Source organism: Strigops habroptila, chromosome 16 (assembly GCF_004027225.2).
Source record: "Strigops habroptila isolate Jane chromosome 16, bStrHab1.2.pri, whole genome shotgun sequence".
NCBI classification, from domain to species: Eukaryota; Metazoa; Chordata; class Aves; order Psittaciformes; family Psittacidae; genus Strigops; species Strigops habroptila.
The window spans coordinates 780,622-798,755 of record NC_044292.2 but is presented as its reverse complement, the minus strand read 5'-3'; the positions used below and the strand labels follow the sequence as shown (position 1 = coordinate 798,755).

The 18,134-nt window shown below is 59.4% G+C and overlaps 4 protein-coding genes across 4 annotated transcripts; 1 reads left to right on the top strand and 3 right to left on the bottom strand.

The window, feature by feature from the left end:
- Positions 1-2,644: 2,644 nt before the first annotated feature.
- On the bottom strand, positions 2,645-5,112 carry CAMK2N1 (calcium/calmodulin dependent protein kinase II inhibitor 1). The gene is made up of 2 exons (XM_030507570.1): positions 4,729-5,112; positions 2,645-4,016 (listed from the first exon to the last, which is right to left on the bottom strand). Exons 1-2 carry the CDS (start codon positions 4,886-4,888, stop codon positions 3,946-3,948), a joined length of 231 nt encoding a protein of 76 aa, XP_030363430.1. The 5' UTR covers positions 4,889-5,112; the 3' UTR covers positions 2,645-3,945.
- A 1,721-nt stretch (positions 5,113-6,833) lies between these two features.
- On the bottom strand, positions 6,834-9,594 carry MUL1 (mitochondrial E3 ubiquitin protein ligase 1). The gene is made up of 4 exons (XM_030507568.1): positions 9,446-9,594; positions 9,262-9,349; positions 8,801-8,921; positions 6,834-8,107 (listed from the first exon to the last, which is right to left on the bottom strand). Exons 1-4 carry the CDS (start codon positions 9,563-9,565, stop codon positions 7,375-7,377), a joined length of 1,062 nt encoding a protein of 353 aa, XP_030363428.1. The 5' UTR covers positions 9,566-9,594; the 3' UTR covers positions 6,834-7,374.
- Positions 9,595-10,664: 1,070 nt separating this feature from the next.
- FAM43B (family with sequence similarity 43 member B) lies at positions 10,665-12,268 on the bottom strand. Its single transcript, XM_030507567.1, has one exon. The coding sequence runs from the start codon at positions 11,761-11,763 to the stop codon at positions 10,870-10,872; it is 894 nt and encodes a 297-aa protein (XP_030363427.1). The 5' UTR covers positions 11,764-12,268; the 3' UTR covers positions 10,665-10,869.
- Positions 12,269-13,856: 1,588 nt separating this feature from the next.
- CDA (cytidine deaminase) lies at positions 13,857-16,484 on the top strand. Its single transcript, XM_030507566.1, has 4 exons — positions 13,857-14,217; positions 14,524-14,635; positions 14,880-14,937; positions 15,693-16,484. The coding sequence occupies exons 1-4, from the start codon at positions 14,055-14,057 to the stop codon at positions 15,804-15,806; spliced, it is 447 nt and encodes a 148-aa protein (XP_030363426.1). The 5' UTR covers positions 13,857-14,054; the 3' UTR covers positions 15,807-16,484.
- The last annotated feature ends 1,650 nt before the right edge of the window (positions 16,485-18,134 follow it).

The following is an 18,134-nucleotide window of genomic DNA, read 5'->3' as shown; positions in this document are numbered from 1 at the left end:
ATTCCTGTGTTAAAAAGTAGGAGAAAGACCAGAGGTTTTCTGCAGGGCAGAATTCCCTTCATGGTTTTATCCACTTCCCATTTTGCTAAAGCAGGTTTTCTGTTGGTATAAAACATTAGCCCCATGTGGTTGAAAACACCAGCAGTCTCGAAGGATCAAAAAGGGTTTGATACCACTAAAACAACCAGTTTTCTGCCTTCCCCACCAAAGGTCACTAAACCTGCCCTATTGTGAGCGACTGCGGTTTTTCCATAAGGAAAAGACTGGGGAAAACTGACCTCATCTTATTCCCCAAACCCATGGCATTTGGGAGCAGGATGGAGCATCCCTGCCCTCGACACGCTGCTCCCTGTCCCACTCCGTCCCTCCTGGCTCCCCCCACAACAAATAAATCCCTTTGCAGGGGAGTGCTGGCCTAGTTTAACGTGCCCTAGTTCTGGTGGGAAAGAAGGAAACAGAAAAGAGACTATTTATTTTGGGCAGTTGCTCCATGGGCATCCTTTTGAGGGAGGAAGAGCTTTGGGGGGTTTGCCTGCTGCAACCCACTGCCCTCGATCTTTGGGGTGGCTTTTTGCTTGTGGGTTATTGCAAACTGCTCTGGTGAGGTGGGAAATGACCCAAAATGAGCATCCATTGATTGCCCTGAGCCCCCCATTGCTGGTATCACCCCTGGGGGGGGGTTATGCGACGCAAAGGGCTGATGCTGCAATTGCTGCGAGGGCTTCAAGCCTGTACAAATGACTGGCTTTAGAGATGGATATAAATACCGCCCCCCCCAGCTCTTGGGTGTGAGGGCCCCGCTGTGCTGGGGCAGCAAGTGCTTTAGCACCTTCCCCCAGTGCCTGAATCCCTGCAGAAATGGGGTTAAAGGGCATGTTTGGGTAAGGGAGTGGGATTTTGTAAGTGCTCCGAGTGCCACCGGGCCCTTTGCACCTCGCTTGTCCCTTGGCATCCTGCTCCTGCCACAGGTGCCAAGTTCCTCTTGGTGAATAAACCTGCAAACACCTCTTTCATTGTGGCTTTTGGGGGGTTTATTTTTTCTCCTTTTATTTTCTTCCCACCGCTGCCAAAACAAGCAGCCCATATGGGCTGGGGCTGGGTGGGTTTTTTTGGCTGTTTCCATAGGGATTTGATGCTGGAGCTGCTGGTGCCGGCTCCCCAGGGGGGATTCTTTTCCTCTGATCCCTGTAACCAGAGCCTGGTCCCGGCATCTCCCAGCCAAGGTCACCGGGGAGACCGCAGGCAGCGTTGGGCCATCTGTTAAATAATGTATGTAATAAACTCCTGCCCCGTGGCCAGCTTAATCCTTAAATCCTCCTTCAGAATATCATCTCCTGGTGATGCACGGCTGGGGATCCCCAGCTCGGCCTCTTGGGCATGTCTTTCCCCCCCAAACCCATCCTGCACCCCTCTTCGCATCCCTCCATCCCGCATCCTCCCTGTAAGTGAGCTCGTGGCACACCGGGTTCTCCTGCTCCATTATTTATGTGTCGTGCATGAAAGATGCATATAAAAGAGCAGTTTATAATGTAGCAGAATCGCCTCTTCTTTCAGCCTCCCTTCCCCCTCAGGCTTTCTCTGGTTCAGCCCTGCCTGCTCCTGGGTGTCAAGGTGGCTTTGGGGGGGCTCCTGTGGCCATGCATGGACCCCATCCCTGGAGCATCTGGGTTTCAGTGCTCAGAGGTGTGTTTGATGCATGGGTGACTGTGCAATTGGGTCTGGCAGACCCAGAGATGAGGTTTTCATGCAAAATAGTGGCTTTTTGGTAAATCTAATTAACCAGCGGCTGCATCCAGCCCATGGTGATGTGTCTTATGAGCTGTCCAGCACTGCCTACTCCGCGGATGTAGGATGCTCTGCTCCTCCATGCGCTTTGTCTGCTCTTCCCAAAGCCCTGGGCTCGCACTTGGATGCTGGCTTGGGCAAAACCCATTGGATTGGGAGGGAAAAATCCCTCCCATGGCCTAGCTCATGCTTTGTAGGTGCATTGGCTCACCAACCCTGGGGTCAAAGGGTTGTTGGTGGCCACTGAGTCCAACCTGTGCTGAACCCACTGGGAGGGGGGAATGAAAATAATTAGGGATTTATTTTATATTATTGTAGTTTTGTATGTATATAGTTATATTATTTCCTTTAGGATAAACCCCCATACCCAGGACCTGTTACCCCCGATGTGGTTGTATTTTCACTCCCCTGGTACTGAAGTTTCTCATGCGCCAGGTTGCACGGGCAGAGCCATAACGGCTCTTATGAGCCCAGGCAGTGATTAATGGTGGTGTTTGAAGGGGACCAGCTGGGATTTGGGTTTTGGTGGGAAGGGAGCGGGGCAGACGGGCAATCCCGGCATAAAAATCTCCATTTCCCACAGCTTTCCCAGTAGTGAAGGGGACGATGCCTTTCTGCATCCCCAGCAGCCGCTTTTGGGACCTTGCATTGAATTTCCCCATGAATCTGTGCCCCAGAGGCCTTCCCCCATCAAACAAACAGAAGAATCCCACAGATAAATATTAATTATAACTAATTATTAGGGGCACAGCATGACCCAGATCCCAAGGGGGCTGAGCTGGAGCTTATTTGGTGTGTTATTTGGGTGGCGGGGACTCGCAGCGCTGGGTGGGAAATCACGGCAGAGCCACATCGATTATTATTATTACTATTATATATTTTTTTTTTACCATTTTTGTTTCATTTTCCTCTTTATTTGGACATCGCAGAAATAGCCCTGTGGAGTGAAGTGCAACATACACAATATCTCAGAGAAGGAGGAAAGAAAACCTTGCCCGGAGGTCGGTCACTCAGTCGCAAACAGAAACAAGGAACAAGCCCTCGCCAAGAGGCTTCTTTTTTTTTTCCTCTTTTTTTATATGCACGTCATGCAAAATAGTTCAAAAGAAAGATTAGAAAAGAGAAGTCAAAGAAAAACCCCACGAGAGATTCGACCAAGCCCTCGAAAGAGCAGAAAACCCCAAGTGCTGCTCGACTCGGGGAGGGAATCGCTGCCCTCTGGCATCTCCAAGTGTTTGGCACTCTTGTGATTACATCAGGTTATTTTATCTATATATCATTTGAATACAGTCTATTAAAGAAACTGCCACAATAGAAGGAAAATAAACCCCAAACCAAACAAATCACCACACTACAGACTGCAGGGTAGTTAGAAAAGCCGAGCACCCCCCCACCCCCCTGTACATATAAAATCTGTCCCTTTGCTCACAGCAACCAAGAAATACAAGCTTTAAAAAATAGCCAGCGATTCTTCCTCTAGGCCCTTCCTTTATAAAAGTTTGGGGGTTTCCCCCTCGAGAACCTTAAAACATGACTAAAATGAAAGAGATATTTATATATTTTATATAGTTTTCCAACATCCAAAGACATCAACATAAAAAACAAACCAACCTCAGAAGGAAAGGGGGGAGTGTGGTACATCCAAGTGCACGGATTCATTTTTGCAAGGTTAAATAATGTAAACAAGGTGCCCGCTGGGAATGCCCCTGGAAAGGGGGGAGACCCCCGGGGGGTCCCGCTTCCACCCCTTCCATCTTTTGCCACCCCCTTTTTCCCCTCTTGCCCCCCCCCCCCCCATCTCGTGTGGCGCAAGGTTCATCGGACCCAGAGGAGGAATCGTGAGTGATTCCAAGCCGCGGTGTCGCTGCCTCCGTTCATCCCTTGTGCCGCAGGCTGGGATAAGGGATTGGGGGGGGGGGTATTTTTCCCGATTATCTCGTTTTCCAGCGATTTATCAGTAGTTTGGTGGCCGTGGCTGGGCAGGGCTCCTGGAGGGCAGAGGCTGCGCTGCTGTGCGATGGGGACGGCTCTCCAAGTGCTCGCTCAGCATACGGGCGCTGCGGTCTTGGCGAGGGGGTTGGTGGTGGTTATTTTCTGCCCATAACCTGTGCCATTGTAAACCGAACCCCCCCCGGCTCCCCGAGTGTCCCCGGGGAGGCTTTAAACACCAGGAGGGGCTTTTTCCGAGAGGTTTTGCAGCACATCATCGATTCGATCATCTTCAATAACCACTAGAAAGCAGAAGAAAACCCCAGCGTAACCGTGGTGAATGCTCTGCTCCCCAAGCCCAAGGTCACCCCGCGGTGGTGGGCACCCTCGGGTGGGTTTTGGGGGTCCCACACCCCTGGTGTGATGGGTAGCAAAGCCAGCACAAAGCCTGACGTTCTGGGGGGTACCTGGTGCGCTGTGTCCTGTCCCCAGAGAGGGTACCCGGTACCCAGCACAGTGCCTGGTGCCCTTCCTACACCCCGGGGATGGTCCCCAGGGCACGGTGCCTTGTCCCCGAGAAAGGTCCCTTCACCTCTATGCCCCGGGGATTGTCCCCAGGACGTGATGCCCTGCCCCCAGGGAAGATCCCTGCTGTCCTAGAGCCCGGGACACGCTGCCCTGTCCTTAGGAAGGTCCCCGGGGCACGGTGCCCGACACCCCACAGGGACGCCGCTGCATCGTGCCCTGTCCCTGGGGACAGTCCCCGGTGTCCTGTATTCCTGCGGAAGGTCCCTGGGACACGATGCCCGACACCCCACAGGGTACCCAGTGCGCTGTGCCCCATCCCCAGGGATGCTCCCGCTTCCCTCCATCCCGGGAAGGTCCCGGGGACACGATGCCCGACACCCCGCGGGGTGTTCCACGTCCCCGGGGACGCTCCATCCCGGGAATGTCCCTCCATCCCCTGGGAACGTCCCGGTGCGCGCCGCCGCCGCCCGTCCCCGCCGCACCCACCTCTCTTGCTGCGGCCGATCTGCCCCAGCTTGGGCGGCCGCTTGCCCTGCCCGCCGGCGAGGAGACCGTCGGGGCCGCGGAGCCGAACGGGGAACGGCAGCTGCCCCACGGCCGCGTCCCCCGCCAGCTGCCCCTCGCCGTAGGGCGGCCCCTCCGACATAGGAGCGGCGGGGGGGGGCCCGCCGCCGCCGCCGCCCCCCGACAGCCTCCCGGGGCGCGGGGCCCGCGGGCCCGGGGCAGCGGCGCAGCGGGGCGCGGGGCGGCCGCCCCGTCACATCCCGGCCGGGCCCGGCGCTGCTGGCGGCTCCGCGGCTGCGGCGGCGGCTCCGGCGGCGGCAGCGATAGAGGAGCGGGGGGCGGGACCGGGCGGGACGGGGCGGGAGCGGATCGGCCCCCGGTACCGGCCCCGGCACCGCCCCCGGTGGGCGACCCCTCGGGGATCCCCCGGGGCTGCCCCACCGGAGTGTCCCGCCGCGTCCCGGGAGCTCGGAGCTGCCCCACAGGACTGCTGGGGAGCCACGAGCTGCCCCACAGCATCCCTGGGGAGCACAGAGATGCCCCAAGGAGCCCGGAGCTTCCCTACGGCATCCCTGGGGAGCCAGAAGCTGCCCTACAGCATCCCTGGGGAGCCAGAAGCTGCCCCACAACTCTGTCTGGGGAGCTCAGCGCCTGTCCCCAAGGGATGTGGCCTCAGCCCCACATCTGCCCTACAGAGCCCAGCAGAAATGAGCCGTTGTGGGGCCTCTGGCACTTGTGGGGGGCTGCAATGAAGGGAGTCGTTCAGGGCACACGTGGCTGTGGGTCCTCAGGATGTGTCCCTGCACAAGCCATTCCCAGGGGATTGCTGGAGGGCTTTGGGGTCGCTGAGACCTTTCCAATGGGTTTTTCCCAGCAGAGCCGGCCATGGTGGTTATTGCCCAGCAGAGAGAGCCAGCCCGGCCAAGGCCCGGTGTGGGGAAGACCAGGGCTGGGGGGGGGTCTGGCATCCCTGTTGCACCCTCCGCAAACCCCAGTGTGGGCGCAGTGGGGAGGGCAGCAAAAAGCCCATTCCCACAGGTTGGGTTACAACAGCTCTGCTCATGGATTCCTTCAGAATCCCAGGTTGGTTTGGGTTGGGAAGGACCTTAAGATCACCCCGTTCCAACCCCCTGCCAGGGGCAGGGACACCATCACACAGCTACGATCAGAGCGTGCTTCCAGAGCAGGACTTGCAGCTCGGGTTGGGGCTGACAGGCTGGGGACAGGCTCAGGACAGGGTGTCCCGTGCCCCGGGGCTGGGCTGCGCTGCTCCTGCCTCCCAAGCCTGCGTGTGCCCGAGCCCTCAGCACCAGGAGCCCCGCTCCCGCACACCCCCGAGCTGTCAGCTCCTTACATAAGGTTGCGTCTCCGCCCGAGCTATCGCGGGGGAAAGCTGGAAAGCAGGAGGAGAAGGGGATGGGGAAAGCACAGCCCCCCCACAAGGGTATTTTTAGGCTCTGTGTGACAGTGACAGCTCCGATCCCCCGGCGAAGCGCCGAGGCCGCATCCTGCCCCGCTCTGCCTTGGGGCGTGTGTCTGTGTGTCCCTCCCGGTGCTCCTGAGGAGGGGACGAGGCTTTCCGGGGTGGTTGGTCCTCAGGAACCGCAGGGAGAGGAGGGCGGGCTCGGCCAGCTGGATCCTGGCTGTTCCCACTGGGATTCTGGGCTTTCTGGCGTGCAGGCAGCGTGCAGGCAGGCAGCCACCGCCATCTACAGCTGATGTTCCATGTGCTCTGCCCCCAAATCCTGGGGGTTTTGAATGTTCCTACTCCAGGCCCCTAAAACAGGGGCTGCCCACTTGGTGCTTAATCAAAACTACAGGGCCCCCACAGCAAACATTAACTGGAGTGGGGCGTTGGGTTTGTTAACCCTCGAGGGTGCTGTCGCTGCACGTGATTTGTGACAAAGTGAGGGATTTGGGAGTTTTCCTTTTGTGGGTTCAGCATTGCAGGTGAGGGGACAGCGGGGTTGGATTCAGCATGGGGGGAGCAGGATCCCAACCCCACCCTTGACCACAGCTTGGGGCGATCTCCCCCGCTCCAGGGCTCATCAGCGCAGCCTCACCCCTGAAACAATCCGAGACAAACACACTTTTCAGCCTGTTTTATTACTTTACACCCTATTTTGCTATCCCAGCTCAAGCCACAGCGTGTTCCCTCCCCATTCTCGTGTCCTGGTGCAATACAGTCCCAACCCAACGCTGTGGACGATGGCAGAATCACTTGTATCCACACACAAACCCGCGCCCCGGCGCTGGGTGCCAGCGTGGCCCCACTTCTGCAGCCTCCGAGAAGCCTCACACACTTTGTTTCTCCCCACGGTGTGTTTGTAAGCCAGGTAAGGGCCTGCAGGTTTATGAAGCAAACCCCAGGAGTCCAACTCTGAACTGAAGAGGTTCAAACCATGTCTCCCAGCCAAGCACCGAGCCCATTGTGAGGACTCATCTCCCCCCAAAAGCCTCCAGAGCACGACATGAGCCCCCATCAGCTGCACCATCACCGGCTCTGCCCCCCAGCTCGAAGCACCCGCTCACTCAAGCTCCCTCCCGTTCCCCAGACCCAAGCAGCGAGGTGAGAACACCCCTTTGTGAGAGGGGAAAGCTCCCCCCCCACCCCCCCAGGCACTGAATTTAACTGTTGTAGAGAGGAACCACCCTGGCGATGGGCTGCCGGCAGATGGGGCACCGCCGCGGCTCGGGCAGCGCCTGGTAGCACTCGCTGCAGGAGCACACGTGCCCGCACTCCAGGAACACGCAGGATTTGGTGTTGCTCAAGCAGATGACACAGGCGTTTTTGAGCGTCTCTGCCCCCTCCACGTTCATTTCCCTCATGAGGCGCTCCTGAGCCTGCCGGAACTCATCCTGCATCTGCCGGAGGTGCTGCCGCTCGCGGTGGTGCTGGTATTGCTTCCGGAGGATGACAAAGAGGATGGCGCAGGTGGCAAAGCCGAAAACCACAGTCAGGATTTTCCAGAAGCGGACGTTGGATTCTTGTCTGTGGAGCAAGGAGTCGAAATCCAGGGCGCTCAGGTAGTAGGGCATGCCCTGCTTCGGGGGCTGCAGCTTGATGGTGGCGTTATCCAGCACCAGCTCTCCCACCCCGGTCAGCGCCGTGCCCACCTTCAGCATCTGCTCCGTCTCCTGGATGCCCTTGGGGCGCTCCCCGCTGATGTAGTGCCCGATGACATCGGTGAAGGACTGGACAGAGGGGTGGAATTTCTCATACACCGTCTCCAGGCTGAGCTCGGCCGCGTCCAGCGGCTTCATCACCCTCACGGTGACGCCGGCGGCACCGTCCTCCGCAGGGACCAGGTCGAAGGGAGTCGTGTTGGTTCTCTGGTGGATGATCTTCTCGTAGTCGTTCCTGGAGAAGTGGAGGAAGCAAAGGGGAAGGTGAGTGTGACCCCAAAGGCCTGTTTTGGGGATTGACAGACATGACGATGATCATCAGGGGCTGGAGCACCTCCTGTATGGAGACACACTGAGAACATTGGGGCTGTTCAGCCTGGAGAAGAGAAGCTGCGTGGAGACCTCAGAGCAGCTTCCAGTCTGTGAAGAGGGCTGCAAGGATGCTGGAGAGGGACCTTCATCAGGGACTGGAGCGATAGGACAAGGGGTGATGGGTTCAAACTGAAAGAGGGGAAGTTCAGGTTGGAGATAAGGCAGAAGCTCTTCCCTGTGAGGGTGCTGAGGCGCTGGCACAGGGTGCCCAGAGAAGCTGTGGCTGCCCCATCCCTGGCAGTGTTCAAGGCCAGGTTGGACACAGGGGCTTGGAGCAACCTGCTCTAGTGGAAGGTGTCCCTGCCCGTGGCAGGGGTTGGAACTGGAGGAGCTTTAAGGTCCCTTCAACACAAACCAGGCTGGGATTCTCTGATTCTACATTAGAAACCACGTAAGCGCCTGAGAATGCTCATGTAGGAATTAGGGCCACTGTGGGTCCAGCTCTGAAGCACCTTGCTCACTCTGCCCATGTGTGAGGGCATTTCAGTGTGTCAGACCCCCAGAGGGCACCGTGGCTGCTGTGAAAGCTGCCGGCTCGCGGGCACCAGGCACGTACCAGAGGTGTGTGGTTCGGTTCCACACCATCTTGTGCTCCTGCAGCGTCAGCCTCTGCACGACGCCCTTGCAGTTCTCCACAAACTGGCTGCTCAGCGTCTCCTTCACGGACTGCACCACCCCTGAGGGAGAACCACGACGTGAGTGTGAGAGGCGCTCCCCAGCCGCCCGCTGCACACGGGTACGAGCAGCACCCCAACACGATGCAGGGGCACAAGAGCTGGGAGGTTTGTGCTGCCCAGAGCCAGCGCCCAGGTGACGGGGGGAGACCATGGGATGGTTTGGGTTGAAAGGAGCTTAAAGCTCCTCCAGCTCCAACCCCTGCACGGGCAGGGACACCTTCCACTGGAGGGGGAGCACGAACCCCTACCCCCCCGTGTATATATATACATATATATACATATATATACACATATATACACATACACCTGTGTAGGTGCCTGCAGTAGGCCCTGCCCCTACCTTCGATGACCGCGTAGGGCACGCAGCGCCCCGGCGCCTCCAGCAGCACCGCCCGCAGGTCCCCGTCCAGCCGGACCCTCCTGGCGCCCTGCGGGGAGTGAAACGGAGCCCGCGGCTCAGGCGGCGGGACCAGGCCGCGGCTCCGGCCCGCGCCCCCCGGGCCCCCCCCTCCCCCGTTACACACCTCGAGGCCGCGGGCGACGCGGGCCCGGTGCCGGTACACGGAGCAGACGAGCGCGGTGAGCGCGGTGCTGGCGGCCAGCAGCGCGGCCTGCCCCAGCGACGGCCGCCCGCCGCCCTCCATGGCCGCTGCTGTTACCGCGGCAACCGGCCGCCAGTGATGACGTACTCAGCGGCGCTCTGGCGGGTGGCGCCGCCACCATAGAGACTCCGGGTCCTCCAGGGCCGCCGCGGCTGGAGGGTGGGGGGGCTCAGCAGGGGATGGAGGCGCAGAGAAACACCCCCCCCCCCCCAAAAGGGCCTTGTTGGGGGGCCCATACCCCCGCCCCACGGCCAGCGGGGCCTGCAGGGGCGGCCCATGCCCCTGCTCCCCTTCATGGGGCCCGAATCCTAATACCCCCCAAGGCACTGGGGGAGCATCCCTAGCGTGTCCCGTCCCCCCCACCCCAAAGGGTCTTGGTGGGGGGCAGCCCAAATCCCACTCCCTGCAAAGCCTGGGGGGTGTCAGGATAAAGCTCACCCCCCCTTTGAGCTGGTGTGTGTGTGGGGATCTGTCCAAACACCAGCCCCATAGCGCCAGGGGGAGGGGGGTGCCCCCCATCACCGAGGTGTGGGGCAGTAGCCCCCCCACCATAGCCCCAAAGGCCACCCCCCCATGGTGATGCCCCTGGGCATGGGGTTTATAGGGTAGCAGCCCCCAACCCCATTTCAAAGGGTCCTTCTTGCACAGCCCATGCAGGGTTCTTGTCAGCCCTGTGCTGGGGGGGGACACACAGACCCTGCTTCCCGCCCCCCCCCCCCCCCGCCAATCCCTTTGCTTTTGCTTATTCTGGAAAAGCAGCAAAACGGGAGGAAAAAACAGTGATTTTGTGTAAATGAGTTGATTTTCGGGCCCTGGTGCTGCTTTTGGGGTGGGAGGTGGGGGCTGAGGGCAAACCCCACTCTGCAGGGGGGGTCCAAGGGGCCAAACCCCCCTTGCAGCCTTGTGCCACCCCCCCAGCTCTATATAGATAGAGATATATATATATAAAAGCAAGTTGCCATGGCTACGGCAAGAGCTCTGCCAGCCTTGGTGCTGCAGGGAGGGTGCAGAGAGCGCTGGATGCCCCCAGCCCCGCTTTGGCTCCCCTTTGGAGGGGTAAATTCGGTTTAACCCCCCCAGTTTCCTCGGTGCTGAGCTTAACGCTTCCTCTCCCGCGGTGCAGGCGAGACAGAGGCGCTGCTACACCGCAGAAAACACACGTTGGTTTTATTATGGCCACTGTGGAGGAGGCATGAGAGCGGGTTTGTGTGTGGGAATGGGGGGGTGCAGCACAGACCCCCCCCTCCCCAGGGCGCTGCCTTGCGAATGAAGCCACTGTCTTGTCCACATCCATCCCCAAGGCGGGGGGTCCGGCTTCAGCTGGTCCCCGCAATGGGGTGCCCAGCTCAGCACGCCATGGCGCGGGGCCCGCGCAGGCTGCAGCCCCGCATCTCCCTGGCCAGCCGCAGCACGGCCGCACGCTCAGCGCCGTCCCCCCGTGGCGCCCCGCTGCCGAAGGCCTCGTCCTCTTCCTCCTCCAGGATGGAGCTGAGGCGAGGGGCGCAGCGGGCGCGCTCCGCCGGCGGGCGGTAGGGACACTTGGCGTTGAGCAGCCTGCGCAGGGGCACCAAGGGGACGATGGCATCACCCAGGAGCTGCTGCTGGACGTGGCGGAAATCGTTCTGCCTCTTGAGCCGCTTGAACTCGTTGAAGGCGGAGGCAGAGGTCTGGTAGAGGAGCAGGGCCATGGCGCGTGCCTTGTCGGCTTTGGACACGAGGACGGCGTGGCACCGCAGCACCACCGCCTTGTTCTTCACTTGGTGCCTGTAGACCCAAGCGAACACCTTGGGGTGCCGGCGGTCGGCGGCGCAGTAGGTGATGCGGTGCAGGAGGTACGCGTGGCCCGGCCGCCGCGCTCCCTTCTCACACGGGCTCATGCGGATGCCTTGGGGTCCCAGCGTCAGCTTCATCTTGACCCCGCTGGCTCCCGCGTCGCTCTTCGCCCAGATCTTGCCCACCGCCTCCTCCGTGCAGCCCTCGCCCTTGGCGTGCAGGGTGACGGCGTTGCCCAGGTACCTCACCGTGTACGTCGGGTCCTCTTTATTCAGCTCCACTTTCTGGCGCTTGCCTCGGAAGACGCTGCCCAGCCGCTCCAGCGGGCATTCGGGCAGGAGGTCCGGGCAGGAACGCAGGAACCCGGCCAGCAGCGCAGCGTAGCTCAGCCCCGGCCCCAGGCTCTTGCTCTTGCACTTACGTTCATTCTCCACCAGCACAAACTTGCTCCGGCGCCAGGGCAGCATCTCCGCTCTGCCGAGGGTCGCTCCACGCTCCTCTAAGCTCGGCCGCGACAGCCCCCACCGACCCGCTTGCAAGCAGAGGGTCCCCGCACACCCCCCGCACCCCAAATCTGGCTTTTGGGGGGTTGTCCCCGCACCCCCCCACCCGGGGGGGTGTGTTGGTGTGAAGCCCCTACCCCAGCGCAGTGGGATGCCGATGCCGTTATCCCGATGCCGTCTGCTCCACGGAGGATGCGGAGACTCTGCTTCCTGCGCCTGCTGGTGGGCTCGGCGGCTGCGGGGATGCAGCTCCCCGCGGGCTGCTCCACCTCCCCGCGTCGCCCCGGCCCCGAGGATGCGGGGAAACGCCGGGAAACGTCGGCAAACGTCCCCCCCTCCCCGTGCGCGCCGCCGGACGCGCGCTCGCTTCGTGCTCGGGCAGGGAAAGAGAGATGCTGGGAAATCACCGCACTCCTCCCTCCATCCATGCAGCAGCCGGACCCCCAGCGCCCGTTCCAGGGGGGAAAATAGGGCAGGATGCAGGGAGTTGATGTCGGGGAGGGTTCGATGTCGGCTTCTGGCCCTGGAATAAGAAAAGAGGGGGGTTCTCCCCAAACCTGAGCCTTGCACAAGGGGTTTGGAGATCCTGGGGGTTTGCATATCCTGAGGGTTTGCTGGCATGTTTTGCTCCAGAAACCTCATTTTTCATCCCATTACACCCAAGCCAGCCAGACCTCCTCACTGCTCCTCTTGGGCCGAGCTTTTGGCTGTTCACTTGTTGCTTTTCACTCCAGCAAGGCCCTGGGATGGCCCCTCTCTGGGCAAAATGAAATGTTGCCCCACAGCACAGCCTGGGGGGAATTTTGGGGGAGCTCTGTGGGGGTACCTGTGAGATTTCAACCCCACAGCAGAGCCTAAGGCTGTTCAGGGTTCAGTTCTTTTACCTCAAACCCCGTTTTCCACCTATCCACCTATGGGGCTTCTTGTGGATGCAGCAGGGAGACCCCTGGGCTTGGGGACCCACGAAGGTGCTCCGGCTGCCTTGGGATTGAAAAATGGGGAGGAGAAAGGGGTAAAACAGCAGTTTTAGTCCAGTTTAGCCTGGGTTTCCTTTTCTCCCCCAGGTTTTGGGGGCATCACACCATGTAATGGGGCACAGGAGCGTCTGTGGCTCATTTCAGTTGGGAAAACAACCAGGATTTGCGCTTGGAAAGCTGAAAATAAGGCTCTGAGCTGATTCGTGGTTGCCAGTCCTTCCTCCAGCTGTCTGTTGCCTTGAGTGACCGCTCTTGCAAGTAGCTGACTGTTGTCATTAGGTTCCAGGGTGAACAGTGTGCAGAAGGTGGGCTGTACCATTATCCCACGGGACAATACTGATCTCAGCATCCTGGGTTTGATTTCTTGTGGTTCCCGTGGTCCCCCCCCCCGCCCCACACTCCATTCTCAGCTCAAGGCACCGGAGGCTGCTGCCAATTCGGTTCCATGACCCAGCTTGTCGTGGCTTGTCAGCAGCAACCCAGCACCAAGATTTGCTCCCAAAACCAGTGGGTAAGCTCAAAATCCTCCCCAGATCCAGCAAACTCGTCAAAAACCCAGTAATAAATCAGTGGGGGCCGGGACACCCGTTTGTGCAGCCAGAAAATGGGGCAAGAAGCTCCTCCAGCACGTCCTTAAAGAAGAGATATCTCTAATTAAAGAGCAATTTGCCGATCAGCCCAGCATCCTGGGAGCGCTTTACCCCACGTGGGCTGATTCCCATGGAAGTACCAGGCAAACTGGGGTTGAGGGTATCCCAAAATGGGTTTATCAGCTCTACCTTCAGCCAGCTTTCCCTGCTGCCTGGCAGTGGTAGTTAAAAGAAGTGGGAAAATGTGGTGTGTGTATATATTATGTCTATATTATTCCCTCTGTTTTCAATCAAATTCATGTATTTCTTTTGATCTCACTCATCAGGACCTGTTGTTTCTTCCCCCCCAAGGAGTGATTAAATGACATTTTCACTGTGAAGCAGCACAACCAGTTTTCAACTGGGAAGGAAAGAAAACAACGCATCGAGGCGGCGGCGGTGGGAAAACGCTCTGCTGGGATGGAGAAAGGAGGAGGTACAAAAGGGACAAAGTGGAAAACATGAGGCAGCAGATGGGGAGGGGACACGGGACACTCTGAGCGTGATGCCTGGGGGGTCAGGGCTGTCCCTAGGGATGCTTCCCGCGGTTCACTGCCGGGGCGTTATCCCAGCAGCGCTGCCCAGCCTATTTTCCAGGCGAGGAAATATTTAACCGCAGCGTCAGCGGGCAGGGCAGGCGGGTGCAGGAATGGAGGGTGACAGGCAGCACCCAGCCCCTGCTGCTCCCCCGGGGGAGCACCTACAGCTCCTGCTGCGCCGCAGCCAGGAGGCCAAGAACTGCGCCTATTGCCCCTACAGCCGGTTCCCAGTGGGCGCCGCGCTGCTCACAGCCAGTGGGGAGATCTTCTCCGGTAAGCTGAGGCGGTGTGACCCCCCTCCTTGCGTTTTGGGGTCCCTTTGGCCATGCATGGGGTGTAGAAGGGTTGGTGTGAGGCGCTGGTCTCCTCCCCGAGCTGCCTCTTGGCAGCCACAAACCCAGAGCGAGCCAAAGATTGCGGTGGATGGGAAAAGAGGGGAATGTGTTGGGAACAGCCCAGGATGGGGTGCTATGCATTGAAAATGGGTTTTTTTCCTGCAAATTCACTAAAATAGCTCACCTGGAGGGATGCTTGGAGGGTTTTGGGGTGGCTGAGTGGGTGCTGGGGGCTTCCCCACAGGGTGCAACGTGGAGAACGCCTGCTATAGCCTCGGGGTGTGCGCCGAGCGCACTGCCATCCAGAAAGCCATCTCCGAGGGGCACACCAGCTTCAGGGCCATGGCCATCACCAGGTAAGGGCACAGCACGGGATGGGTATGTGGGAGAGTGGGAAAACCTTCCATGCACCCAGGGGGCAGCTTCTGCTGCAGCAACCTGAGTGTTTTGCCAAGGGGATATAAGGTTTTGCATGGTTATTTTGGAGGAACTGGGGGGAAATGTGCTGTGGCTTTGTATTTATGGGTGCAGGAAGGTCTTCTGCAAGTGTTCCCCCCCTCCCTCTGTAAGACTGAGCTCTGTGCCCTTCTCATTTGGCAGTGACATGAGGGACACCTTCATCGTACCCTGCGGTGCCTGCAGACAAGTGATGAGAGAGGTGACAGCTCATGTGGGGGTCCCATATCTCATCCCCTGACCCCGGGAATCTCCCCCTAAACCACCCCGAGGGGCACACGGGGGGTTGCAACCCACTGTCCCCAGCTCCCAGCTCCTCAAACTGCACATTCTGATGGGAAAAGGGTTTTCCTCCCTGTTCCTTGGGAGCGGGTGCCCAGGGTAATCCATTAACTCACCCTCCCCAGGGGGTTTATTCCTGCTGGGAGCTGCTGGGTGCAGTGTTTGGCTCTGGAGCTGTTGCCACGACTCCAGCAAGCCTGAAAATGGGGGTTTTCCTGCAAAAGCCAAGCTCCAAGTGGAGCCCATCCCACTCTCACCTCCCTCCTCCCCACAGGCACCCCAGCCCCTGCAGCCCATTTTGGGGTGGTTAATATTTAATGTGTGGCAAGGCTTGGCTTGAAGACCAGATTCAGCAGGTTTGGAGGCATCAGGGCTCACCCTGAGGGGGGCAGACCCACAGAATGTGAACCCAAAATAATACGCCCTGCGGGAAGTGATGCTGAAAAGCTGACCCAAAACGTGCAATAGAGGGGGGATGCTCCCTGTGAACGTGGCCAAAAAGGGGCCTTGAGCAACCTGCTCTAGTGGAAGGTGTCCCTGCCCATGGCAGGGGGTTGGAACTGGATGAGCTTTAAGGTCCCTTCCAACCCATTCTATGATTTTATGACTGTTTGGGTAACTTGAGGAAGAAATGGAGGTTTTGCACAGGCACTTCTCCCTTCTCTTCCCCTCCAGTTCGGCACGGATTGGGATGTCTACCTGACCAAAGCAGACGGCAGCTATATTGTCAAGAGGCTGGAGGAGCTGCTGCCGCTCCCCTTTGGCCCTGAGGACCTGAAGAAGGTGTGAGCAGTGTGGCTGCACCAGCTGTGGCTCTTTGGCAGCAGGGGAGGATGGTTTTCCCCAAATTCCCTGGTGTGTAAGCAGCTTTTTGGGGACGATGCAATGGGAAATGCGTTTATAGTGTTAAGTTACCCATTCCTCTCCTCATCTTCTGATTCAGCACTGAAAAAATGGAATCAAATTGTAGAAATCCCCTGTTATTAGGAAAGTGTCCAGGTACTGCTGTAGGCAAGGGGCTAGTTCACAGACAGAGTTTGATGCACAGCTCAAGCTTGGGCTTGTTGGTACAGAAACCACTCCTGAATCATGCAAAGTCATTGTAGGGGAAAAACGCTGAATATTTCAACTCTGAAGGAGAAGTGAAAGCAAAAAGGGAAGGGTCCATCAACCCCAGCAGTTATTAATAAGCCAGTTCAGATTAGGTGACATGCTGGAACCGGTTATCACACTGAGCGTGTCCTTTGCTCGCTTCTCTCTGGCTTGTTCTCTTTGCCTTTATTCCACCTGTGGGGATAAAGAGGAAGAGGACTTTTTGAGGGCTTCGGGTGGGTTTTCTGTCTCCAGAGTAATGCTGTTTTCTGACTGTACTATTAATTGAATTATGCACAGTGACAAATGAATGTGCTATAGCTCCCAGCCAGCACACTGCCCGTGCCCAAGTGAAATAAAAGCAGTCCTGGTTTATCTCCTGTGGTTGCAGCCAACGACGAATCACAGGACAGGGGAAGCGGGTGCCTGGGCAGAGCAGGAGGGTGCTGGTGCTGCAGGGAGGACACGGCCAGGACACTGCATGGTCCAGTGTGTGGCCAGGGCAGTGCCGTCCACACAGCCAGTGCCCCCCTGCCCTCCCCTGCACGGGCCGTGCCCAGCTCTGACCTGGGATGTGAGGGTGCTGAGGCGCTGGCACAGGGTGCCCAGAGAAGCTGTGGCTGCCCCATCCCTGGCAGTGTTCAAGGCCAGGTTGGACACAGGGGCTTGGAGCAACCTGCTCTAGTGGAAGGTGTCCCTGCCCGTGGCAGGGGTTGGAACTGGAGGAGCTTTAAGCTCCCTTCCAACCCAAACCTGTTTGGGATTCTGTGCGCCCAGCCTTGCACTGGGCTGTGCCCCGGGCTGTGCACAAGCCATGCCCAGGGCAGGGCTCTGCCCCGTGGTGTCCCGTGCACCAGGGACGTTGGCTTTGCACAAGCTGTGCCCGGGGCAGTGCCGTGCCCCTTGCCCTGCCGAGCACAAGGCACACCCAGCTTGTCCTGGGCCGTGCCCTGGATGCACCGGGCCGTACCCTGGCTGCGCTCTGCTGCACACCCTGCCGTGCCCAGGCTGTGCCCGGGGCAGTGTGCAGCTGGTGCCCCGCTCCACGCCCAGCTCCATGCCCGCTCCCTGCCCCGCTCCATGCCCGCTCCATCCCGCTCCATGCCCAGCTCCATGCCCGCTCCCTGCCCACTCCATGCCCCACTCCCTGCCCGCTCCATCCTGGTCCATCCTGCTCCATGCCCCATTCCATGCCCCACTCCCTGCCCGCTCCATCCTGGTCCATCCTGCTCCATCCCGCTCCATGCCCCATTCCATGCCCCACTCCATGCCCGCTCCATCCCTCTCCATGCCCGCTCTATCCCGCCCCATCCCTGCTCCATCACGCTCCATGCCTGCTCCATCCTGCCCCATGCCCGCTCCATCCTGCTCCATTCTGTAACATGCCTCATTCCATGCCCGCTCCATCCCTGCTCCGTCTCCGCTCCATTCCCTCTCCCTCCCGCTCCATCCCTGCTCCATCCAGCTCCATGCCCGCTCCACCCAGCTCCATCCCCGCTCTGTCCCGCCCCATCCCTGCTCCATGCCTCATTCCATGCCCCGCTCCATGCCTCATTCCATGCCCTGCTCCATCGCGCTCCATGCCCGCTCCATCCCGCTCCATGCCCACTCCATCCAGCTCTATCCCTGCTCCATCCCCGCTCCACCCAGCTCCATACCTCATACCATGCCCTGCTCCATCCCGCTCCATGCCCGCTCCATCCAGCTCCATCCCCGCTCCATCCCGCTCCATGCCTCATTCCATGCCCGCTCCATCCCGCCCTATCCCCTCTCCATCCTGCTCCATCCCCGCTCCATGCCGTGCTCCATCCCGCTCCATCCCCGCTCCATGCCCCGCTCCATCCAGCTCCATCCCCGCTCCATCCCGCCCTATCCCCGCTCCATCCAGCTCCATGCCACTCCATCCTGCCCTATCCCTACTCCATCCCGCTCCATGCCCGCTCCATGCCCCGCTCCATCCCGCTCCATGCCCGCTCCATGCCCCGCTCCATCCCCGCCCCATCCCGCTCCATCCCGCCCCATCCC

Excerpts from the sequence above, each read along its gene's own strand:
- CAMK2N1 (XM_030507570.1), bottom strand. The coding sequence starts at position 4,888 with ATGTCGGAGGGGCCGCCCTACGGCGAGGGGCAGCTGGCGGGGGACGCG. Across the intron at positions 4,017-4,728 it reads GATCGGCCGCAGCAAGAGAG|TGGTTATTGAAGATGATCGA; the intron begins GTGGGTGCGGCG and ends TCTGCTTTCTAG.
- MUL1 (XM_030507568.1), bottom strand. The coding sequence starts at position 9,565 with ATGGAGGGCGGCGGGCGGCCGTCGCTGGGGCAGGCCGCGCTGCTGGCC. Across the intron at positions 9,350-9,445 it reads GCGTCGCCCGCGGCCTCGAG|GGCGCCAGGAGGGTCCGGCT; the intron begins GTGTGTAACGGG and ends CACTCCCCGCAG. Across the intron at positions 8,108-8,800 it reads AACCGAACCACACACCTCTG|GAACGACTACGAGAAGATCA; the intron begins GTACGTGCCTGG and ends CCACTTCTCCAG.
- FAM43B (XM_030507567.1), bottom strand. The coding sequence starts at position 11,763 with ATGCTGCCCTGGCGCCGGAGCAAGTTTGTGCTGGTGGAGAATGAACGT.
- CDA (XM_030507566.1), top strand. The coding sequence starts at position 14,055 with ATGGAGGGTGACAGGCAGCACCCAGCCCCTGCTGCTCCCCCGGGGGAG. Across the intron at positions 14,636-14,879 it reads AGGGCCATGGCCATCACCAG|TGACATGAGGGACACCTTCA; the intron begins GTAAGGGCACAG and ends CTCATTTGGCAG. Across the intron at positions 14,938-15,692 it reads GCAGACAAGTGATGAGAGAG|TTCGGCACGGATTGGGATGT; the intron begins GTGACAGCTCAT and ends CTTCCCCTCCAG.